Below are 20,942 nucleotides of genomic sequence, written 5' to 3'. Positions count from 1 at the left end.
TCATGTTTGTGAACAAAAATAAGTCGCACGGGGTATATTCTGGAAAATCCGGTGGATTGGGATGCAGTTTTTAGCCCGATTTGACTAATTTGGACATGGTCTCACGGTTGTGTTTGTTGTCCGGGTTGCGCAAATGCGGCAACCATCACGCCAGTAGCTTTCTCATGCCCAAAATTTCATGCAGAATAAATTTCACGCGGTCTTTTAAGATACCTATTGTCTCAGCTATCTTGCGCACTTAAATTCGGCAATTTAAGGCTAAGCACTTATCAGTTCACCATCGTAAGCTCTCATTTCAAACTGATATAAATATAATCAGCCACCAGGAAATGGCGAGTGATCTTTTAACTTAAACTCAAAAGAAGTTAACACGCGCGGGAGGGTATGTGAGAGATAGATAGCTAATTGTTGTTGTTTTTGTTATTTAGATGCTTTTGTTTAAAAATGTAACAATAAAAGTTTCCAAAATCCAGTAAATTACTTTTAGTTGTAAGATGTTTTTAATTGCTTATTGTTCTTTGCTAAAATCATTTTTTAATATATTTCAATTTCAGAAATGACCAAATAAAAGAAAAAAAAAGGAAAAATGCTAAGAGTAGCTTATCATTGTTTTTCGGTAGCTGCTACCTTGCAGGGTTTGGAAACTGTTTGTGTCGATTTTAATGAAGAAAGATGGCTCTGCCAATACATGCTTGGAAAAATAGCAGAAAAACAGTGCCAGCCACCGGATGTTTTCTTAAATTATTATTTATCTGTAAGTAAAAGCATGACAAAAACCCAGCTTGAGCTGTTGCGAAATTTTCATTCTCCTTGTTGTCATTAACATTTAAATAATATTATTATTGTTACTTTTTTACTGTTAATTAGAAGAGTTAAAACTTAAGTCCCTTTGGTTAATCTAAAGCTAACTAAGAAAAATCTTATTCACTATTGTTCACGCCACTGGGTGAACAGCAGTAAGGAGGGTTTTTCGATCCTCGGCGGATACGGTCACACTAAGGAGCATGACTTGACTTTTGACTGAAATCGCAATCATTAATCCAGTACGAGAATTTGCCCGATACACCTGCACTTTTCCATTTTTTTGTAACATTCAGTTTTTTTCTACCTCGAAGTTTGCGTGTGTAAGAGTAATCTGCGAAAAAAGTCTTTTATCGCGTTTTTAATTAATTATCAGCTCACCATCCTAAAAACCACTGGCACCCGCCAACTGTCTGCATTTTTAGATCGATCCTTCCACCCCTCCATTAACATTGGTCCTTCGAGCCGGATAAAATTTTATTTACATTACATCCCATTACATACTGAGTTTCGGAGGTTTAACAGCGGCAAGCGGACAGATGATCACGAACAGCAGAGGTTAACAGCAGAACAACAGAGAGTACATTAGACAGCAGAATATCACAGGAGAGAGACACAGTTGAAATTGGAGAGTCGAAAAAGCAGCAGCAGTGAGAGAGAAACAAGTGAACCGAAGCAGCAGATTAAGAATAATTGTAACTTTTTTTCAAACTACTTTTACATTAATACAATCAATAAACTTAGTTGAGATTACTCAACTCACATTTGGGGGCTCGTCCTAATTTGGAAAGTGCAAGTTATTTGGCCAGAGGAGTCTCAAAAGTTTTACCGCGAATTTGCTTAGTGACGCCGATGAAAGGGACGGCAGTACAAGCAAAGCGTTCTAGAATACAGATAGTGAGAGTGAGACAACCATACCACACCAGATCGAAAGCAAAGAAGGCAGTTTAAAGCAAATGAAGTAAAATCACGTGCCAAAATGACCAAAACGGCAAAGTTGTTTCTGGTATGCCAATATTCGGAGCAACTGATGATGCTGGAGAATGAATTTGGTCAACGAAGAAAATGCAGCGCCGAGATTCACGCAGAGCTACGTAATCGCAAAAAACACAATCAGGAGTCATTTCACGAGTATCTTCTTCACATGAGAAAGCTGGCTGCGGTTGGTGACGTTGTTGCGCAGTCCGTAATCCACTACATTGTCGACGGTTTGCAGTTGAAAAACGTCTTTAGATATACTCTCTATGGATGCAACTCTTTTCAAGAGCTTCTGGAGCAGTATGATGTGCGCGTTGCCGAAAGATCGGCGAAACCTCTTTTGCCCAACTAGACGAAACAAGAGATTGCTTCATGTCTCAGATAAGAAAAAGCACTGCTTTATTTGTTGGTCAGTTGAGCATTTTCGTAAGGTTTGCGATGCCGATACGAAATGTTTCCGGTGCAATAAAAAGGGACATATGTCGAAAAATTGTCTTGGCTCAGCTGCAAACATTAATGTTGTTCGTTAATGATACCTGTCAACGGAGTCGATGTAAAGTGCTTGGTGGATACTCTACAATATTCCAGGCGTCATGATCAAGAGATGGACTTCGAAGCTGCGAGGTCTGGGAAATAATATGACACGCCCAGTTGGATGTTTTGAAGCAGAAGTTATCGTTGATCAGGAGACGACTTAGCACAGATTTGTTGTTATTGCGGATAGAGACAGTCAATATGACGCGCTGCTCGGATTTGATTTCATATCAAAATTCGATCTCTCAATGGCAGGAAAACCGAGATGTCAACAAAGCCGAGGTACAGAGTTTATGTGAACAGGTAAAGGACCAAGAGCAGCTGCTTTTGGATATGCAATAAAGGTTCCAGGAGACCAGGGATAAACATTTTGCCGAGGCATCTCGACAAACCTCAGAGTTGGCCAATGCGAAGGATCAGCTGAAGCGACAGGTGGTTAGCCTGAAAAGATCAATGAGAAGCCAAGCGCTGTTCTGCAGGAAATTCGATCCACATCTCAGCTTCAGATGGCAGCCAAGCAAGCAGACCTAGATAAGCGTAACTGTTAAAAAAGTAACGTTCAAGAACTTTCCAGAGCAATGCACACATGTATTCTAATTGCGTATGTATTTGAACGCATACATCTATCTATCTCTTTTTTGTATTTGAATACTGCGCTTGCCCGACTGAATTACTGGCACGCGCAATTAGTCTCTAATAAACTTCTGAGTTGTACGGACGTGTTACTATTCTTTTATTCTGCCTGCGTTATTCGGGTTGTGCGTCCCCTTCCCCCTCAACAGATTATGGGCCCAGGGCACGGTTTTGAATAGTAAAAGTAAAGAAGTGATATATTTAACGATTTATATCAGAGAGCATTAAAGCTACGAATAAGTTACGAACTTTATTCGGGAGAAGAGACTCAAAAGACAACATGAGTAATCTGTACCACATCGAGAAGTTGGATGAAAAGAATTATGATTCTTGGAATATACAAATGCGCAGCGTGTTGGTGCATTCAGACCTGTGGGATGTAACGGCTGGAAATTTGCCCACTGTGGAAGGTATCGATCTCGGAGGATTGGATCGGAAGGCCCTAGCAAGTATTACGTTGAGCGTAAAACCATCGCAATTGGCATACATAAAAAATTGTTCAACGGCATTTGAGGCGTGGACAAGACTACGAGATGTCCATCAGCCAAAGGGACCGGTGCGGAAGGTATCGCTGTACAACAAGTTGCTAAGCTTACGCATGACAGACGGTCAAGATATGCCCAGTTATATAAATGGTTTCTCTGATGTGTTAGATCAGCTTGCAGGCGCCGGTGTACAAATAAATGAGGAGTTACGAACTATCATTTTGTTATCGAGTTTACCACCAGTGTATGAGAATTTCGTTGTCGCCATCGAGACGCGCGACGATTTGCCCAGTTTTGAAATTCTCTGCATAAAATTAAAGGAGGAAGCAGAACGAAAACGTCTAACTGTAACGAAAGAGAATGGGCAAGAGGCATTTGTTGCTATGCAGAACAGAAACAGAAATCAAAATGCACGCATACAGAGAAATCGTTCGCAAATTACTTGTTACAAATGCGGCAGGCAAGGGCATGTCAAAGCACAGTGCGGCAAAGAGAGAGTCGATAAAAAAGAGAAAGAGTACAAATACACTGAGAAAATGGAGAACAAGCAATGTAGCTTGATAAATGCTTTGGAAGCAGAGAATATGAAAAGAGAGAAGTGGTGCTTGGATTCTGGTGCGACGAGTCATATGTGTTGCGATAAGAGTATGTTTTCAGATTTCTCTGTACATGATGAGAAGATCAGTCTGGCAGATGCGGGGTATTTACGTGCAGAAGGCAAAGGAAAAGTCACTATTCGGACTGGAATATGTAAATTAACAATGAACAACGTGCTTTATGTACCAGGGCTGGCAGGAAACTTTATGTCAGTGGCGCGTGTTATTGAATATAACAGTGTTGTACATTTCGAAAAACATATGGCCAAGATCATACAAAATGGTGAATGTATTTTAGAAGCAAAAAAGATAGGCAACTTGTTTGTTTTTGAAGCTGAATCGGAAAATCTTTTTGCTGCTGTCGGAGAAGATGTATCATTGTGGCACAAACGCTTTGGTCATCTTAATTATAAAAGTCTGACGCAAATCGCAAGTAAGGGCTTGGTACGTGGGCTAAGTGTGACCAACTTCGCGCCCAATACTCCATGTAAGACATGCATGGTGAGTAAAATACATGTTCAGCCATTTCCCAAGATGACAGAAAGTCGGTCCAGTGAACTTTTACAATTGGTTCATAGTGATGTCTGCGGACCTTTTGGAACAAAATCACTAGGTGGTTCACGTTATTTCCTAACATTTATTGATGACAAATCTAGGCGAATTTTTGTGTATTTCCTCAAGGGCAAAGATGAGGTTTTTGGCAAGTTTCTGGAGTTCAAGAGTCTAGTGGAGAGGCAGACAGGGAAGAAGCTAAAATGTATCCGCAGTGACAATGGACGAGAATATGTGAACAATGCATTCGATGACTACCTGAAGAAAAACGGGATATTACGCCAGTTGACCATAGCGTACACTCCACAACAGAACGGCGTTGCGGAACGAGCTAACCGCACTCTGGTGGAAATGTCTAGGTGTTTGTTGGCACAGTCTGTATTATGTGAGGCATTGTGGGCAGAGGCTATATTTACAGCTGTATATCTGAGGAACCGTTCGCCTACAAGCGCACTGACAAACCAAACGCCAATGGAAGCGTGGACTGGCAAGAAGCCATGTATTAATCATCTTAAAGTTTTTGGTTCTGTTGCAGTTGCGCTATCCAAGGGTCACCAGGAAAGTAAATTCCGACCAAAAGGAAAGGAATATCGCATGGTGGGATATTCAAGAGAAGCAAAAGGATACCGATTATATGATGGAGAAACTCGCAAAGTGGTTGAACGAAGAGATGTTCTCTTTGATGAAAGAGATCCCATAGAGCAAACTAATTGTACGACGGTTATGTTTGATTTGCCTGGACGCTATAGGCAAAATGAGATAGCAGATGCAAATCCAGAAATAAATGAAAGCGAGAGCGACGCATCATAGGGACAGTCTGCTGAATCAGATGCTGAAGAGGAATCGTTTCATAGTGCACCTGAAGAAAAGCTTGCACAAGATGAGAGCGAAATGCGGGTAGGACCTGGCAGACCACGAGTAATCAGAACGGGAAAACCTGGACGGCCAAGAAAACAATATAATATACTTGCTTCGATTATGGCTGGTGAGGTACCAATTCCATCGACCTACGAGGATGCCATAAGTGGACCATATGCATCGCAGTGGCAAGAGGCAATGGACAAAGAGTTTGGAGCTCTGGTAAAAAATCAAACTTGGGAGCTGATAGACCTAACAAACAAACAACGAACAATAGGCTGCAAATGGGTTTTTAGTCTGAAAAAGAATGCGCAGGGAGACATTGAACGTTTTAAGGCGCGATTGGTTGCGAAAGGATGCTCGCAGCAGTTCGGTGTAAACTACACCGATACATATGCACCTGTATGTCGATTAGAAAGCGTAAGGTTTGTTTTGGCGGTGGCAGCAGAGTTGGATCTTTATTTACATCAAATGGACGTATGCACAGCATACCTCAATAGCGATCTGGAGGACACGGTGTATATGAGGCAACCCATGGGGTACACAGACAAAAATCGTCCAAAGGCTGCATTACATTTGAAGAAGGCAATCTACGGTTTGAAACAATCAGGAAGGGCATGGAACTCTAAGCTGGACGCTGTATTACGAGATTTGGGTTTTAAACCATGTAGTAGTGAGCCGTGTCTATACCAAAACCATGGTGAAGAAGACTTAACATTAATTCTTGTTTATGTTGATGATCTCCTTATAGCTTGTCGTTCAAAACAGAAGATGGATGCCATCAAAGCAGCGATATCAAACGCGTTCGATTGCACAGACAAGGGTGCAACTGAGCTATTCCTGGGTATGGAGATTCATCGAGACGGTGAGCTTGGGCCTATTACTCTAGGCCATTCCCAATATATCAACGATATGTTGGTTCGATACGGTATCGAAAACTGCAGACCGGCGGTTACTCCTCTTGACGCAGGGCATCAAGTGGCATGCGACAATAAGCAGTGCAAGAGGGTTGACATAGGGTCGTACCAGACTCAAATAGGCGAACTGATGTGGCTGGCTCTAACCACCAGACCGGATATATTGCATTCAGTTGCAAAGTTGGCTCAGCGAAATCAAGATCCGCATTCAGAGCATGAAGCAGGTGTGAAGCACATCCTGCGGTATTTGGCATCAACGATGGATAAAAAGCTACGCTATAAAAGGACCGGCCAAGCTTTTTCTGGATATGTAGATGCCGATTGGGGTGGTGACAAAACTGACCGGAAGTCCTATACCGGCTATGTTTTCTTTTTGGCCGGAGGCCCAATATCTTGGAAATCTGAGAAACAGCGCAGTGTGGCGCTAAGTAGCACTGAAGCTGAGTATATAGCTTTGTCGACCGCATGCAAAGAAGCTATCGTTTTGCAACGCTTAATCATTGAGCTGGGATGTGGAAATGCCGAGACCCCAACAGTTGTATATGGAGATAACTTGAGTGCCCAACAGTTGGCGAAGAATCCAGTTCATCATTCTAGGACAAAACATATAGATATAAGATATCATTTTGTACGACAAACTGTATCTGAAGGTTTTGTTGAGTTGAAGTATGTTTCGACTGATTTAATGATAGCGGATATTTTAACTAAGAATTTGCCAAAGAAAAAGCATAATGACTTTGTGAATATGTTAAATTTGAGTTAACTTTGTAAACATGGTTGCATTGAGGAAGGGTATTAAAAAAGTAACGTTCAAGAACTTTCCAGAGCAATGCACACATGTATTCTAATTGCGTATGTATTTGAACGCATACATCTATCTATCTCTTTTTTGTATTTGAATACTGCGCTTGCCCGACTGAATTACTGGCACGCGCAATTAGTCTCTAATAAACTTCTGAGTTGTACGGACGTGTTACTATTCTTTTATTCTGCCTGCGTTATTCGGGTTGTGCGTCCCCTCCCCCCTCAACAGTAACAAGCAATTAAGCCGACTACAACAGACTTTTCAGCCAAAAAACGATTAAATTGAGTGTGTAAATAAAGTGTTCTACTCAAAAAAATCAAATTTACTGAAAATCAAAGTGTGCGATATTTAGATTCTTGTGTGTCAAAACAATTTAAGATGCCCAATTATCCATTTAATTTCCACTTACACGCGTATTCATATAATTATGTACCTACATACATAAATAAATAGTTACATGTTGATGTAAGTGCATACACATGATCGATTTCGGTGCCGCGCATTTATAAAAAAAAATTTAACCCTTACCCTTTTTAATCATACGCCTGCATACATATATAAAAACACTTGTCCATATGCACTGATCGTTTTTTTTTTTTACATTGTTTTTTTTTGTCACACATTAGTTTTTGAGTTTTACTTTCGCACAAAACACTCGCGGCGTGTTGAAATTGAGCTTCTTGTATTCCACAAAAAAAAAAATTATAAAATAATAAATAAAAAAAGTATATAAAAAGATTGTCCAGCACCGTAGCGGACCCATAACAGAAGGATGCAAGTTCTCTCCCATATCGCAAAGCTCTTCGACCCCACCGGCTGGTTAGCCCTATTTGTTATTCGAGCTCAGATCTTCATGCAGCAAATCTCGTTAACCGAACTTGCCTTGGATGACGCTCTGCCGCCTCTACATCTACATCTACATCAATGGCACGAATTCCTGCAGGATTATTCAGGCCTCAATGAACACCGCATCCCCCGTTCGCTAAACACCAGCGATACTCTTGAGTGGAAGTTTCATGGCTTCTGTGACGCGTCCCAGAAGGTATACGGAGCAGCCCTATATGTGCGGGTTAGCTGTCGCGATCAAGTAAGCGACCATCTATTAACGGCTAAGACCCGCGTAGCCCCGGCTTTGTTGGCCGATGTCTGGGCGTCGATCGCCCCGAACTTCCAATCTAATCTTTAACTTCCTAGTTTTGGGCCGACTCTACCATTGTGTTGGCTTGGCTTAATAAGCCCCCGTGCAGTTGGCCCACCTTTATGGCCAACCGAGTATCGAGCATCTCGAAAAGCTTCAGTGACCAGTGCTGGTCACATGTGCGTTCTGAAGGCGATCCATTTCGAGGGGACCTCCGACCACACCACTGAAAGATTTCTCCCAGCCTTTTCACGTTTTGTCGCGCGGAGACAAGGTCCACAAAGAATTTACTCCGATAATGGCAACACCTTCGTAGGGTCCTCAAACGTGCTCGAAAAAGTTTTTCTGGACGCCACTAAGCATAATATCATGTAAGCATTTCCCCAGCAAATTTTATCCTGGCATTTTATTCCGCCGATCGCCCCCCATTTGGAAGAACGAATATCTTAAGGAGCTTCACAAACGGAATAAGTGTTCGCAGTCTCCAGACAGGCGAACTCGTAATCGTGTTCGAGGATACCCCCCCCTCAAACGAGAGGCTCTTAGGACGAATTGAGCGTACTCTTCCCGGGGCTGATGGTCGCGTCCGAGTGGCTGATGTCAAAAGAGCGCGTGGGTCTATTCGAAGAACCGTTGCGAAGCTCGTCCTGCTGCAAGACAACAGTGGTCCTGAGCCTACACAGCCATATTGGCTGCCGATCCTCTATGTTCCTTCCGAATGTCCCCGTCTTCGTTCATGTTATTCATTCCCCTGAATCGACTAATCCACTTCTAACATTTTAGAATTTACCTCTATAATTATCAAGTGGTTCAAAAATGCTTAATAAACTGATGTCATATACACTGACTTTGATTCTGTTAATCATACTCTATTACTTTTTGAACTGAACAAATAGAAAACAGAAGGTACTTTTTAAGCCTTCTTTTTCCAATTCGATTCCTGTGACTTCTGGTGTACCCCTATACAACTAAGGTTCTTCTTACTTCGCTTGTTCATCCTATTTTAGAGTATGGATCTTGAATTTGGTCACCTCAATATGAGTCGCACCAGACTAGACATAAATCCGATCAAAAGCCCTTTTTACTATTTGCTCATCATGGCTTAAGCTGAGATCGCAATGTCAATTTGCCTTCGTATTCTAGTAGACTTTGTTTGATTATGCTTGGTGTTATTTCCATGCACAAGCTTCTAATATTGACTCGCCTGAGTTATTAGTTCAGGTAAATCTGTCGGTACCATGTAGACGGAGTAGACATCCTATTATACCTTTAACCCTTAGTCGTTGTTCTTCTAACTATGCCATGCATGAACCTTTTAGGGCCCTCTGCCCTGATTACAACCGTCTATTCCCTGTAATCGGCTAAGAGTTTTCTATTAATATACTTAAAACATCTATTCTTTACTGTTTAGTTAAAAGATAGCTATAGTATTATTTGTTTGTCTATTTTTTCTATTGTGTATTTGTCCACGCATTTCGTGCCGTGCGTTATACGGCTGCACCCCTCGTTCGGTCGGGTGGGAGGTGGGCATTTATCTGCTTGGGCTCGCGCGTAGCAGGCTTTGTCCTGTTGAACCTACTGCGCATAGTTTCGTCAACTTCCGCTATATCCGATTATAAACACTTCAATTACCGTCAAAATCGGGTAAAAAGTGTTTGACATCCTTGGCCAAGATCTTGTCGTCTGTTTTCGTCGCCAGCCAGCTGCTTGAGTTGCCTAACTCAGAGTTGCCAGCATGCACAAAAGTTCGTGGTCCCTACGAACCAGTTCCATTTCTTTGCAAAGTAGGTCTTCTTTTTGGTTCTCTCCATTTGGCTGCTCATTTGTTGCTTTATCCTCTTCGTTGTTACGCTCTTTATTTGAATTCTCATTTGTTCGTCAATGTCCGCTTTTCGCTTTCTGCATCGTTTTGTTAATTTCCTGCTTCGTTCTGTTCGTTTGCCGTTACTTCACCGTCGTATGTACAATGCTCTTCAAGTACTCCAACCAATTTTTTTCAGGGGCATATGCGCGTTTACCTGGTCCTATATTAGAAGCAGCCCCAACTTTTGGATGTTTCCATCTCGCTACAGTGCTTGGATGGCTTAAACTTTTGGCTGGCACAGTTTTAGTGTCAGTATCTGGTAAACTTAGGTTTTTGTAACATACAAACGTACTGGGACTTTGAAAAATCATCAAGGTTTATTGAATCCATTATTGTTTATTAATTTTATTTTTTCTTAGCTAAATTATAGCTTTTCCACTGTATTTTCATTGGGTTAACTATGACCATTTCTGAAATTATAGCGAGTAAAACACGTCTGACTTTGGTGAGCTCCTTTTCAAGACTGTCTCGCTCTCATTATTTTATTTTATTCTCTTTGTTCTTTTTCTAATAAGTGAGACAGCACACTTCTTCTCGCACTGTCCCACTGCGTCACGAATGTAATAGTAATAGATGACTTAAAGCTAATTTATAACAGAGAAAAAGAGTACTTAGATATACTTAAGGCTAAACATATTGGGGGAAAGAGTAAGATATACTTAATTCTAATACATATTGCTAAAATTCGGCAATTCTGACAGTAAGGATCACCCAATCCTAGTCTCATTTATGGCGACCTTTGCTTCTCGTATTATAGCTGTGTATACTGTTGTCATTGTAAGTGTTTTTTAATTTACCTGTTGCTTTATTAACATACTATTTTTTTCTTTAACTGAATTTTTATTTACATTTAGCTTTGTATTTACGTTTATCTGTTCATTCATATTTTCATTTTTCTTTATATTTATATTAACTTTAATAGTTTCATCTGGCCAATTAAACCATGGCTTCACAAAGACCAAATTCCAGTATGGGGAATCTTCGACTGCTGAAATCCGTCGACGTCACTTACAACGTATTGATCATTTTCGAGGCACCTAACGATTTTAAAAGGTCTTTTAAATCTCGGCACTAATTTTTATACCTTTGGTCAGAAGTATGCAACGCATAGAACGAAGCATCTCCGACCATACAAAGTATATATATTCTTGATCAGCACGACGAGACGAGTTCAAATAGCCATGTCCGTCCGTCCGTCCGTCTGGATCAACGCAAACTCCTCCTAGACCGTAAGAGCTACAGAGCTGAAATTTTTCTCGGATTCAGCCGGATCGGACCACTATATCATATAGCTCCCATACAAACCCCAAAGTCACGAACAGTGACTTTTCTCAATAACTTCGTTCTTTTCAGTGCTATTATCGTGAAACTTAATATTAGAGAGTTTATTTCGCTTATAAACGACTGTGCCAAATTTGATTAAGGCAAGGTGACTATATCATATAGCTCCCATTGGAACGATCGGTCGAAAACAGTGACTTTTGTAAATAACTTCGTTACTTTTAACGCGATTGCTTTCAAATTAAATATTTGTTAGTTTAATATATCTGTTAGTGACTGTGCCAAATTTGATCAAGATCGGGTGACTATATCATATAGCTCCCATAGGAACGATCGGTCGAAAACAGTGACTTTTGTAAATAACTTCGTTACTTTTAACGCGATTGCTTTCAAATTAAACATTTGTTAGTTTAATATATCTGTTAATGACTGTGCCGAAATTGATAAAGATCGGGTGACTATATCATATAGCTCCCATAGGAACGATCGGTGGAAAACAGTGACTTTGATCAATATCTTCGTTATTTCCTATGATTGTAGGCCATTCTTTCGCAAACATAAGCCTTTTTAGATAAAACGTTCTTCCAGATTGATGGCTAATAGGTAAGGAAAGAGTCTTTTAACTCATCGACTTGTCGTAATTTTTCGCCAAATAGTACGACACTTGGGGTAATCTGAGAGAAGTGTGCGCATCTCGTCTTTACTCTCGGCCCTCCTGATAATCGTCTTCTGAGTCAGAAGACCATACTCGTCGTTCTCAGCCACATATCGCCAAAGTCTCATATAGTGCACACTCGTCGTTGTCATCATTGGCCCTTCATCATTGGCAATACAAATGCGTTCTCTTTATAGCTACTATATCGACAACTAGGTAAATAGCTTGTAATTCGCCTGTGCCTTCTCTATATTAATCTTAGTTTCTTGTCGTAACTTTCGCCGCTCGTCGTTGAACTGATCTACTTGTTCCTCCTTTAAATGTCCAGCAAACGGTCATCTATATGGTAACGCATTCTCGTTCCAAACAGGACTTCAAAAGGTGACATTTTCGTTGATAAATGCATCGTTGAGTTAATAGCTTTCTGTACTTGCGAAATTCCCTTATACCATTTCGTGAGTTCATCTGCTGATATTTGTCCGATAATAGACAGGATACAACGGTTAACTCGTTCGACTTGGCGACTACATCATTTAATCATAGGAATTCTTTAAAAGCGTTTGATGTGAAGGCCACCTATCTGTCACTTATGATCCTCTCGGGAAATCCAAAAATGTCTGTCCATTCGTTGAGTCTTTTAATTACTTCTTCTTGACCAGTGGACTTCGTTGGAAACAACCATACAAATTTCGAAAAACCATCTACCATTGCCAAAATGAATTTGTACTGCTTGGAGATGTTGTCCATGGGTCCTAGATGATCCAAATGTAAAGTATGTAGCGGTGTGTCTCCTTTGGTTACACAATGCAAATATCCTTCTTTTTTACCCAGCTGTTTATTATGAACTATACATTTTATGCAGTTTGCAATCAATCTTGATACTTTACTTTCCAAATGCGGTATCCAGTACTGTTGGTGGATAGCGTGCATTGTCTTGCGCGTCGAAAAATGTCCAAACTAGTGCGATCGTTGTATTATCTCGCGTTCCATTAGCTTTGGTACAACCAATAACTCATTACCTTCAACTTCTTTGAAGCATCGGTGTGCAGCTCGGTTGGTGCCTCACGAGAATAGAGGTGTAACACTGTTTCACTTATTATCGCTGTCTTCAATTGCTGCAACTCCTGATGCTCGCTTAGACCCATTATAAACTTGACATCTTTTTTCAGCAACTTGGTAGTGGGTCGTACTATCTACGCATACTGAGGAATAAACATTCTAAACATATATTCCTCCAGCTTCTGATATCATGATCTACGTGCACCATGCTGATGCTTTACGAACTATTTTTGGTCGTCTTAAAGATCGTGATGTTCTTATAGTTTTAGGTGATTTTAACTTGCCTAATATTTCTTGGCTTGTTGATGATAATCTATCTTTCTTAATTCCTTCATCTCAACATGTTTTTCTTGATAGCCTACTTGAATGTCCACTATATCAGTTGAATTCTTTCCTTAACTGTTCTAAAAGAATCCTTGATCTTGTTTTTGTCTCTGATCCCACTGTTAGTGCTGTATCGCAAACACAGCCACTAGTGAAACCTGAAGATCCTTATCATCCTACCATTGAAGTTACTATTTCTTACAATTCCGTTACTAATTTATTTAAAAACATTTCAAATTCTCGTCGTAGATGTTTTCGTAAAACAAATTTCAATCTTCCTAACAGCCTTATTTTCTCTTTTGATTGGTCGTTTCTATTTGAGTGCTGCGATATAGATTGTGCAGTGAAGTTTTTCTATTCTGCTCTTAATTCTCTAATTGATAAATGCGTTCCTTATGTGAATGTCTCTACCGTCTCCAGCTCGCCAGTCTGGTTCACACGTAGGCTCTCTAATCTTCGCAACATTAAATCGAGATATTTTAAAAGATTTAAAAAAACTGGTTCGCGACTTGACTATGCAAATTATTGTATAGCCAAATCTCAATTTTGTCTTTTAAATACTCAATGCTACAACAATTATCTCGTTCGCTGTAAGGCTGAATTTTATAATAACCCCAAAAGATTTTACAACTTTGTCAATTCCAAAAGACGCTCTAATGTACTACCTTCCACCTTCAGACTTAACGATCAGTCTGCTAATAATGATTTAGATATTGCAGATCTGTTTGCTAAATTTTTTCAGTCGACATATTCTACTACTGCTTCGGATCCCACACCCTATCCCTTTTCAATCCCACATTTAAATTGTATGTTTTTTCCCAGTATTACTGAAGACTGTATTCTCTCTAGCTTGTCATCTATGAAGTCTTCCTTCGTTCCCGGGCCTGATGATATACCTAGTTGCATCCTTAAAATGTGTTCGATTTCCCTATCTAAGCCTTTAGCTCGGTTATTCTTTATATCGAGTGAGACTTGTAGATTTCCTGATATTTGGAAGGAGTCATTTATTATTCCGCTTTTTAAAAAGGGTTGCAAATCGGATGTTTCCAACTACCGTGGCATTGCCAAACTTTCGGCAATACCTAAACTGTTTGAGAAAATTATTACGTCTTCCCTTCAACATCTATCCAGATCCACTATTTCTCCTTGCCAGCATGGTTTCATGAAAGGTCGTTCGTCGCTTACCAACCTTTTAGAATTGACTACCCTAGTACAAACTTTCGGCACCATGGCTTCCGTAAAAAGTGTCAAACTGATGTTATTTATACTGACTTCAGTAAGGCTTTTGATTCGGTTGATCATTCTTTGCTTCTCGCGAAACTTAACATCATGGGTTTTTCACCAAAATTATTGGGTTGGTTAAAGTCGTATCTTATTGGCAGAACCCAAAAGGTGTCTTTTCGTTCCTCGATATCTAAAACTGTTCGAGTTACGTCCGGTGTACCCCAAGGCAGTCATCTGGGCCCACTATTATTTACATTGTTTATAAATGATTTGCCTTTGGCCTTGGCTCATTCACGCGTGCTCATGTTTGCGGATGACGTCAAGATTTGTTATTCCTATAATGATCCTTCTTTCCAACAGTACTTGCAATCAGATCTCGATGCGTTCTGTGATTGGTGCCACGTTAATAAATTACACCTTAATGCCTCTAAATGTTCTTTTATGACTTTCAGTCGTTTGTCTCCGCTCCTAGCTCATTACTCTATTAAGTCTGTTCTGTTAGATTGTGTTCCATCATTCAAAGACTTAGGCGTTATGTTTGACCCTAAACTTTCATTTAATGTTCATATTTCTTCAATTGTCAACAGAGCTAGCAGCCTTCTCGGCTTCATTAAACGTTGGGCCAAAGAATTTGATGATCCCTATGTAACAAAGGTTTTATACACTTCGTTAGTTCGCCCTACTCTAGAATATTGCTCGCCAGTGTGGAACCCGCAATATGATGTTCACCAGCGTAGTATTGAATCGGTACAGAAGCAATTCCTTAAGTTTGCGCTACGCGGTCTAAATTGGGACCCGGGTCTTCGCCTACCTTCTTATTCTGACAGACTTCTTCTTATTAATCTTCCTTCACTTTATAACCGTAGGCTTGTTTTTGGCATTCTCTTTCTCCATAAACTAGTCAACGGCGAAGTCATTTCTACGAATTTACTAGATACGCTGTATTTTTGTGTTCCCTCACGTCGGACCAGAAACTTTTTTCCTATTCACCTTAGTAGATGTCTGACTAACTACTCTCTTCACGAACCTCTTCGTGTTCTTTGCCAATCTTTTAACAACCTTTCTCACCTTATCTCTCCTCATCTTTCTGTCACTTCTCTTCGCGCTTTACTTTTTAATCATCTACAGCGAAACCAATGAAAATATTCTGGACTTGGATTGGCTGCAACTCATCCCTGGCCACATTGGCTGTGAATCGGGGCATAGCTGGCACCTTGTGCAAATAAAACACCTCCACCGGACTGGGGATGTTTAGTTGTATATAAAGCTAAGCTACCTTCTTCATTTAATTACTATCTGTCTTTAGCTTAAGCTTTTTCGTCGACTGCTGTGTTAGTTGACGTAAATAAATAAATAAATAAATAAATAAATAAATAAAATCTGGTTAGAGATTGCGACCTATTGAAATTTAAATTGAATTTAAACCGGCTCGAGGTCAATCTTACAAAAGAAGATTATTTCAAAGGTAACACACAAAAAGGTGAGCAGGTTGTCTGTATAGCTATTTCAAGAACTACCAAGTTCTATCATCAGCAGACTTTGCTAAAGAACTCCAGAATTGCAATAGCCATACCATGTCTTCAACGCTAAAACTAGTTGGGAATTACATTGCCAACTAAATGAAGCGAAAAAAGCTGGCGAAGCCTACAATACCGAAGACCACCTTTTGTGCATTACCCTTAGGCGCTATGAAATATTAGTGTAAGAGCTTCGCCCTTAACAAACTAAATTCAAGACCTGTTTCTTTTTATACACGGTATATTGTACCATATAGAAAAAGGGTTTTTTTGGAATAAAATTCCAAAAATAACGGCGTGCCTTCCGTTAGTGTTATCTGGTTAGAGATTGCGACCTATTGAAATTTAAATTGAATTTAAACCGGCTCGAGGTCAATCTTACAAAAGAAGATTATTTCAAAGGTAACACACAAAAAGGTGAGCAGGTTGTCTGTATAGCTATTTCAAGAACTACCAAGTTCTATCATCAGCAGACTTTGCTAAAGAACTCCAGAATTGCAATAGCCATACCATGTCTTCAACGCTAAAACTAGTTGGGAATTACATTGCCAACTAAATGAAGCGAAAAAAGCTGGCGAAGCCTACAATACCGAAGACCACCTTTTGTGCATTACCCTTAGGCGCTATGAAATATTAGTGTAAGAGCTTCGCCCTTAACAAACTAAATTCAAGACCTGTTTCTTTTTATACACGGTATATTGTACCATATAGAAAAAGGGTTTTTTTGGAATAAAATTCCAAAAATAACGGCGTGCCTTCCGTTAGTGTTATCTGGTTAGAGATTGCGACCTATTGAAATTTAAATTGAATTTAAACCGGCTCGAGGTCAATCTTACAAAAGAAGATTATTTCAAAGGTAACACACAAAAAGGTGAGCAGGTTGTCTGTATAGCTATTTCAAGAACTACCAAGTTCTATCATCAGCAGACTTTGCTAAAGAACTCCAGAATTGCAATAGCCATACCATGTCTTCAACGCTAAAACTAGTTGGGAATTACATTGCCAACTAAATGAAGCGAAAAAAGCTGGCGAAGCCTACAATACCGAAGACCACCTTTTGTGCATTACCCTTAGGCGCTATGAAATATTAGTGTAAGAGCTTCGCCCTTAACAAACTAAATTCAAGACCTGTTTCTTTTTATACACGGTATATTGTACCATATAGAAAAAGGGTTTTTTTGGAATAAAATTCCAAAAATAACGGCGTGCCTTCCGTTAGTGTTATCTGGTTAGAGATTGCGACCTATTGAAATTTAAATTGAATTTAAACCGGCTCGAGGTCAATCTTACAAAAGAAGATTATTTCAAAGGTAACACACAAAAAGGTGAGCAGGTTGTCTGTATAGCTATTTCAAGAACTACCAAGTTCTATCATCAGCAGACTTTGCTAAAGAACTCCAGAATTGCAATAGCCATACCATGTCTTCAACGCTAAAACTAGTTGGGAATTACATTGCCAACTAAATGAAGCGAAAAAAGCTGGCGAAGCCTACAATACCGAAGACCACCTTTTGTGCATTACCCTTAGGCGCTATGAAATATTAGTGTAAGAGCTTCGCCCTTAACAAACTAAATTCAAGACCTGTTTCTTTTTATACACGGTATATTGTACCATATAGAAAAAGGGTTTTTTTGGAATAAAATTCCAAAAATAACGGCGTTCATTTCATTTAGTTGGCAATGTAATTCCCAACTAGTTTTAGCGTTGAAGACATGGTATGGCTATTGCAATTCTGGAGTTCTTTAGCAAAGTCTGCTGATGATAGAACTTGGTAGTTCTTGAAATAGCTATACAGACAACCTGCTCACCTTTTTGTGTGTTACCTTTGAAATAATCTTCTTTTGTAAGATTGACCTCGAGCCGGTTTAAATTCAATTTAAATTTCAATAGGTCGCAATCTCTAACCAGATAACACTAACGGAAGGCACGCCGTTATTTTTGGAATTTTATTCCAAAAAAACCCTTTTTCTATATGGTACAATATACCGTGTATAAAAAGAAACAGGTCTTGAATTTAGTTTGTTAAGGGCGAAGCTCTTACACTAATATTTCATAGCGCCTAAGGGTAATGCACAAAAGGTGGTCTTCGGTATTGTAGGCTTCGCCAGCTTTTTTCGCTTCATTTAGTTGGCAATGTAATTCCCAACTAGTTTTAGCGTTGAAGACATGGTATGGCTATTGCAATTCTGGAGTTCTTTAGCAAAGTCTGCTGATGATAGAACTTGGTAGTTCTTGAAATAGCTATACAGACAACCTGCTCACCTTTTTGTGTGTTACCTTTGAAATAATCTTCTTTTGTAAGATTGACCTCGAGCCGGTTTAAATTCAATTTAAATAAATAAAATAAATAAAGAATCCGGTTAAACCAAAAAAAAGATTTGACATTTGTGAGAATTCCGAAACGACTGATCGCCATCGTCTTATCTTTGCGGGGCCAAATCTTTCCATCTTCAATTTCGTGACCTAGAAAGCTTATGCGTTTTTGCAAAAAACTACATTTTCCCCATTTTATTTTTAAATCATACTTTGCTGCAGTTTCTAATACCAATTTGGTTTTGTTTAGACACTCGTTTGCTGACTTAGCATATACTATAATGTCATCCATATATAATTGCATTATATTCTTGTTAATCAGATCCTGAAATATGTGGTTAACAAAATGAATGAAGCAGGAGAATTACGAAATCCAAATGGCGCTCTATTAAACTTGTATAGTCCTTCTCTAGTAACAAACGCTGTAATTGATTTGCTAGATTCCTCTATGGGCACATGGAAGAATCCATTTTCCAAATCCATAATCGTATAAAAGCTTGCTACCTGCAATCTCTCAAGCACTTCATCCATTAAAGGAACTGAAAAGCAATCTTCCAAGACCATGCTATTTAGCTTCCTATAGTCTATACAAATCCGCAAAGTATTGTCTTTCTTCTTTACAACTACAACTCTGCTAGCAAAATTTGAAGTGGATTTGCGCACTATTCCGTTTTCTTCCCACTCATCAACTTGATTTTTAACCGCTTCCGATTCTGGTGCTGAGAAACGACTGGTTGACTGCCTAAATGGGATTATTGCGCCATCTGGTACAATTTTAACTCAATAGGGCAATGTATCTTCTCTGTATTATTCGGCTGATAGCTATCCTGTATCAACGCTTCGACTTGCTTTTGATATTGCGGCGGAGCCGAATAAGTACATGAGATGTCAAAAACATTGTACCAATTGTCAGCATATTCTTCTTGCGATTTGGTGTCATCAACCAGGCTCATCGATCGATACTCTAAACTTCTCCACGAAGTCGTATCCCAAAACAACGTTAGGTTTTAGGTTATCTACGATGACCTTTTTGCTTTTTGCTTTTGTTTGGCTTTTGCCTAGGCCGCAGTGCATTAAGCAACTTTCTTTTGAATTAATCTTACCCAAGTATTTTTGAAAGGAGTTCATTACAGTAGTGACATCTGAACCCGTATCGATCAAACCGTCGACGATTACGCCATTGAGCCATACCGACTTGACCCGTTTTTGTAAATTTATTTTACGAATGATAACGTTTTGGTGCAATTAGTTGAAATATGTCCATTTTCAATTCAACTGAAACCTATTCTATCCGTACTATTACAGTCTTTACGCTTGTGCTCACTGGAACCGCAATTAAAATAAAAATTTTTTTTTTTCATGTTTTCCACTTTTGCAATAAATGTGATTTTACGATTGTTTTTGTTGATATTATCAAATTTTTTACATGCTCGAATACACCATATTGCTCTTTTAATTCATTTAGTGATATACAGTTGTACATTGAGAACTTGAACTCGCTTTTAATATTAAGGCCATCAACTATGAAACGTATAACCGTCTTCGATTTTTCCAGCACTAGTAATTTTTCTCATATTTAGCATATATTCGTGAAATGATTCCCCTTTGTGCATTTTACGATCACCTAACTGTTGATGTAGGTCAGCGCTACTCAAATTTGACTCGAACTCACAACACAACATTTGTCTCAAAATCTGAAAATCACTCAGGGTTTATTTTGACTTCTGCATACTTTTTCTCATCCGCTTCAATTTTACGTCACCAACTTCCTTCACTTCCATATTATTTTTTATCGATTCTTCTTCTTCCACTAGACCAAACGTTTCGTACAAGGTTTTATTTTCAACGATCTTCTTTTCGGTTTTCGACTTCGCTGATGTGCGCAATGGTGGCGACTTTTCGGTTGTTCGCGACTTCGTGGCGCCGACTGATCGAATGTTCGAGAACGATTTCTTAAAAAAGCTACCGCACAATACTGGAATTTACAAAACTGTACAACTTTTTTTATTTGAAAGTTTTGTACCAACTTTTACAAAATCAACCAACTGCAACTTTACAACTTAATTGTTTTTAAAAAATTCCAGAACAACCTCATTTACACTTTTCTAAGAACTTTCTCCACATTACACTTGCACTAACACACACAAACCGCCGAGCCCCCAAATATGAGGATAACATTATATTTATAAAAGTTTATTGTACATAATATTAACTGAAATGTTTTAAATTGAGGTGTAGTACACATATTTCTTTAAGGTTAATAATTAAATTCACAACTGCCGAACGCTCTCATAACTTCTTTATTTCTTGCCCGTTCTCGACGACGTCTGCACTTCGAATCTCGACTCTCTAGCTGTTGCACACCTCGTCAAACTAGGGGTAATCTGAAAGCAGTGTGCCCATCTCG

At 39.3% G+C, this 20,942-nt stretch overlaps 1 protein-coding gene across 1 annotated transcript in view; it reads left to right on the top strand.

Annotated features, from left to right (window-relative positions):
- LOC137586136 (calcineurin-binding protein cabin-1-like) overlaps positions 1-20,942 on the top strand; it is a 1,431,569-nt gene that overhangs the window by 714,425 nt on the left and 696,202 nt on the right. Inside the window, exon 9 of the mRNA XM_068302145.1 lies at positions 555-754. Within this exon, the coding sequence (XP_068158246.1) occupies positions 587-754 (168 nt within the window). The 5' untranslated portion in view covers positions 555-586. The remainder of the gene's footprint in view (positions 1-554; positions 755-20,942) is intronic.

Source organism: Drosophila tropicalis, unplaced genomic scaffold, assembly GCF_018151085.1.
Source record: "Drosophila tropicalis isolate 14030-0801.00 unplaced genomic scaffold, ASM1815108v1 contig_905, whole genome shotgun sequence".
Taxonomy (NCBI): domain Eukaryota; kingdom Metazoa; phylum Arthropoda; class Insecta; order Diptera; family Drosophilidae; genus Drosophila; species Drosophila tropicalis.
This window is presented reverse-complemented; position numbering and strand designations above follow the sequence as displayed.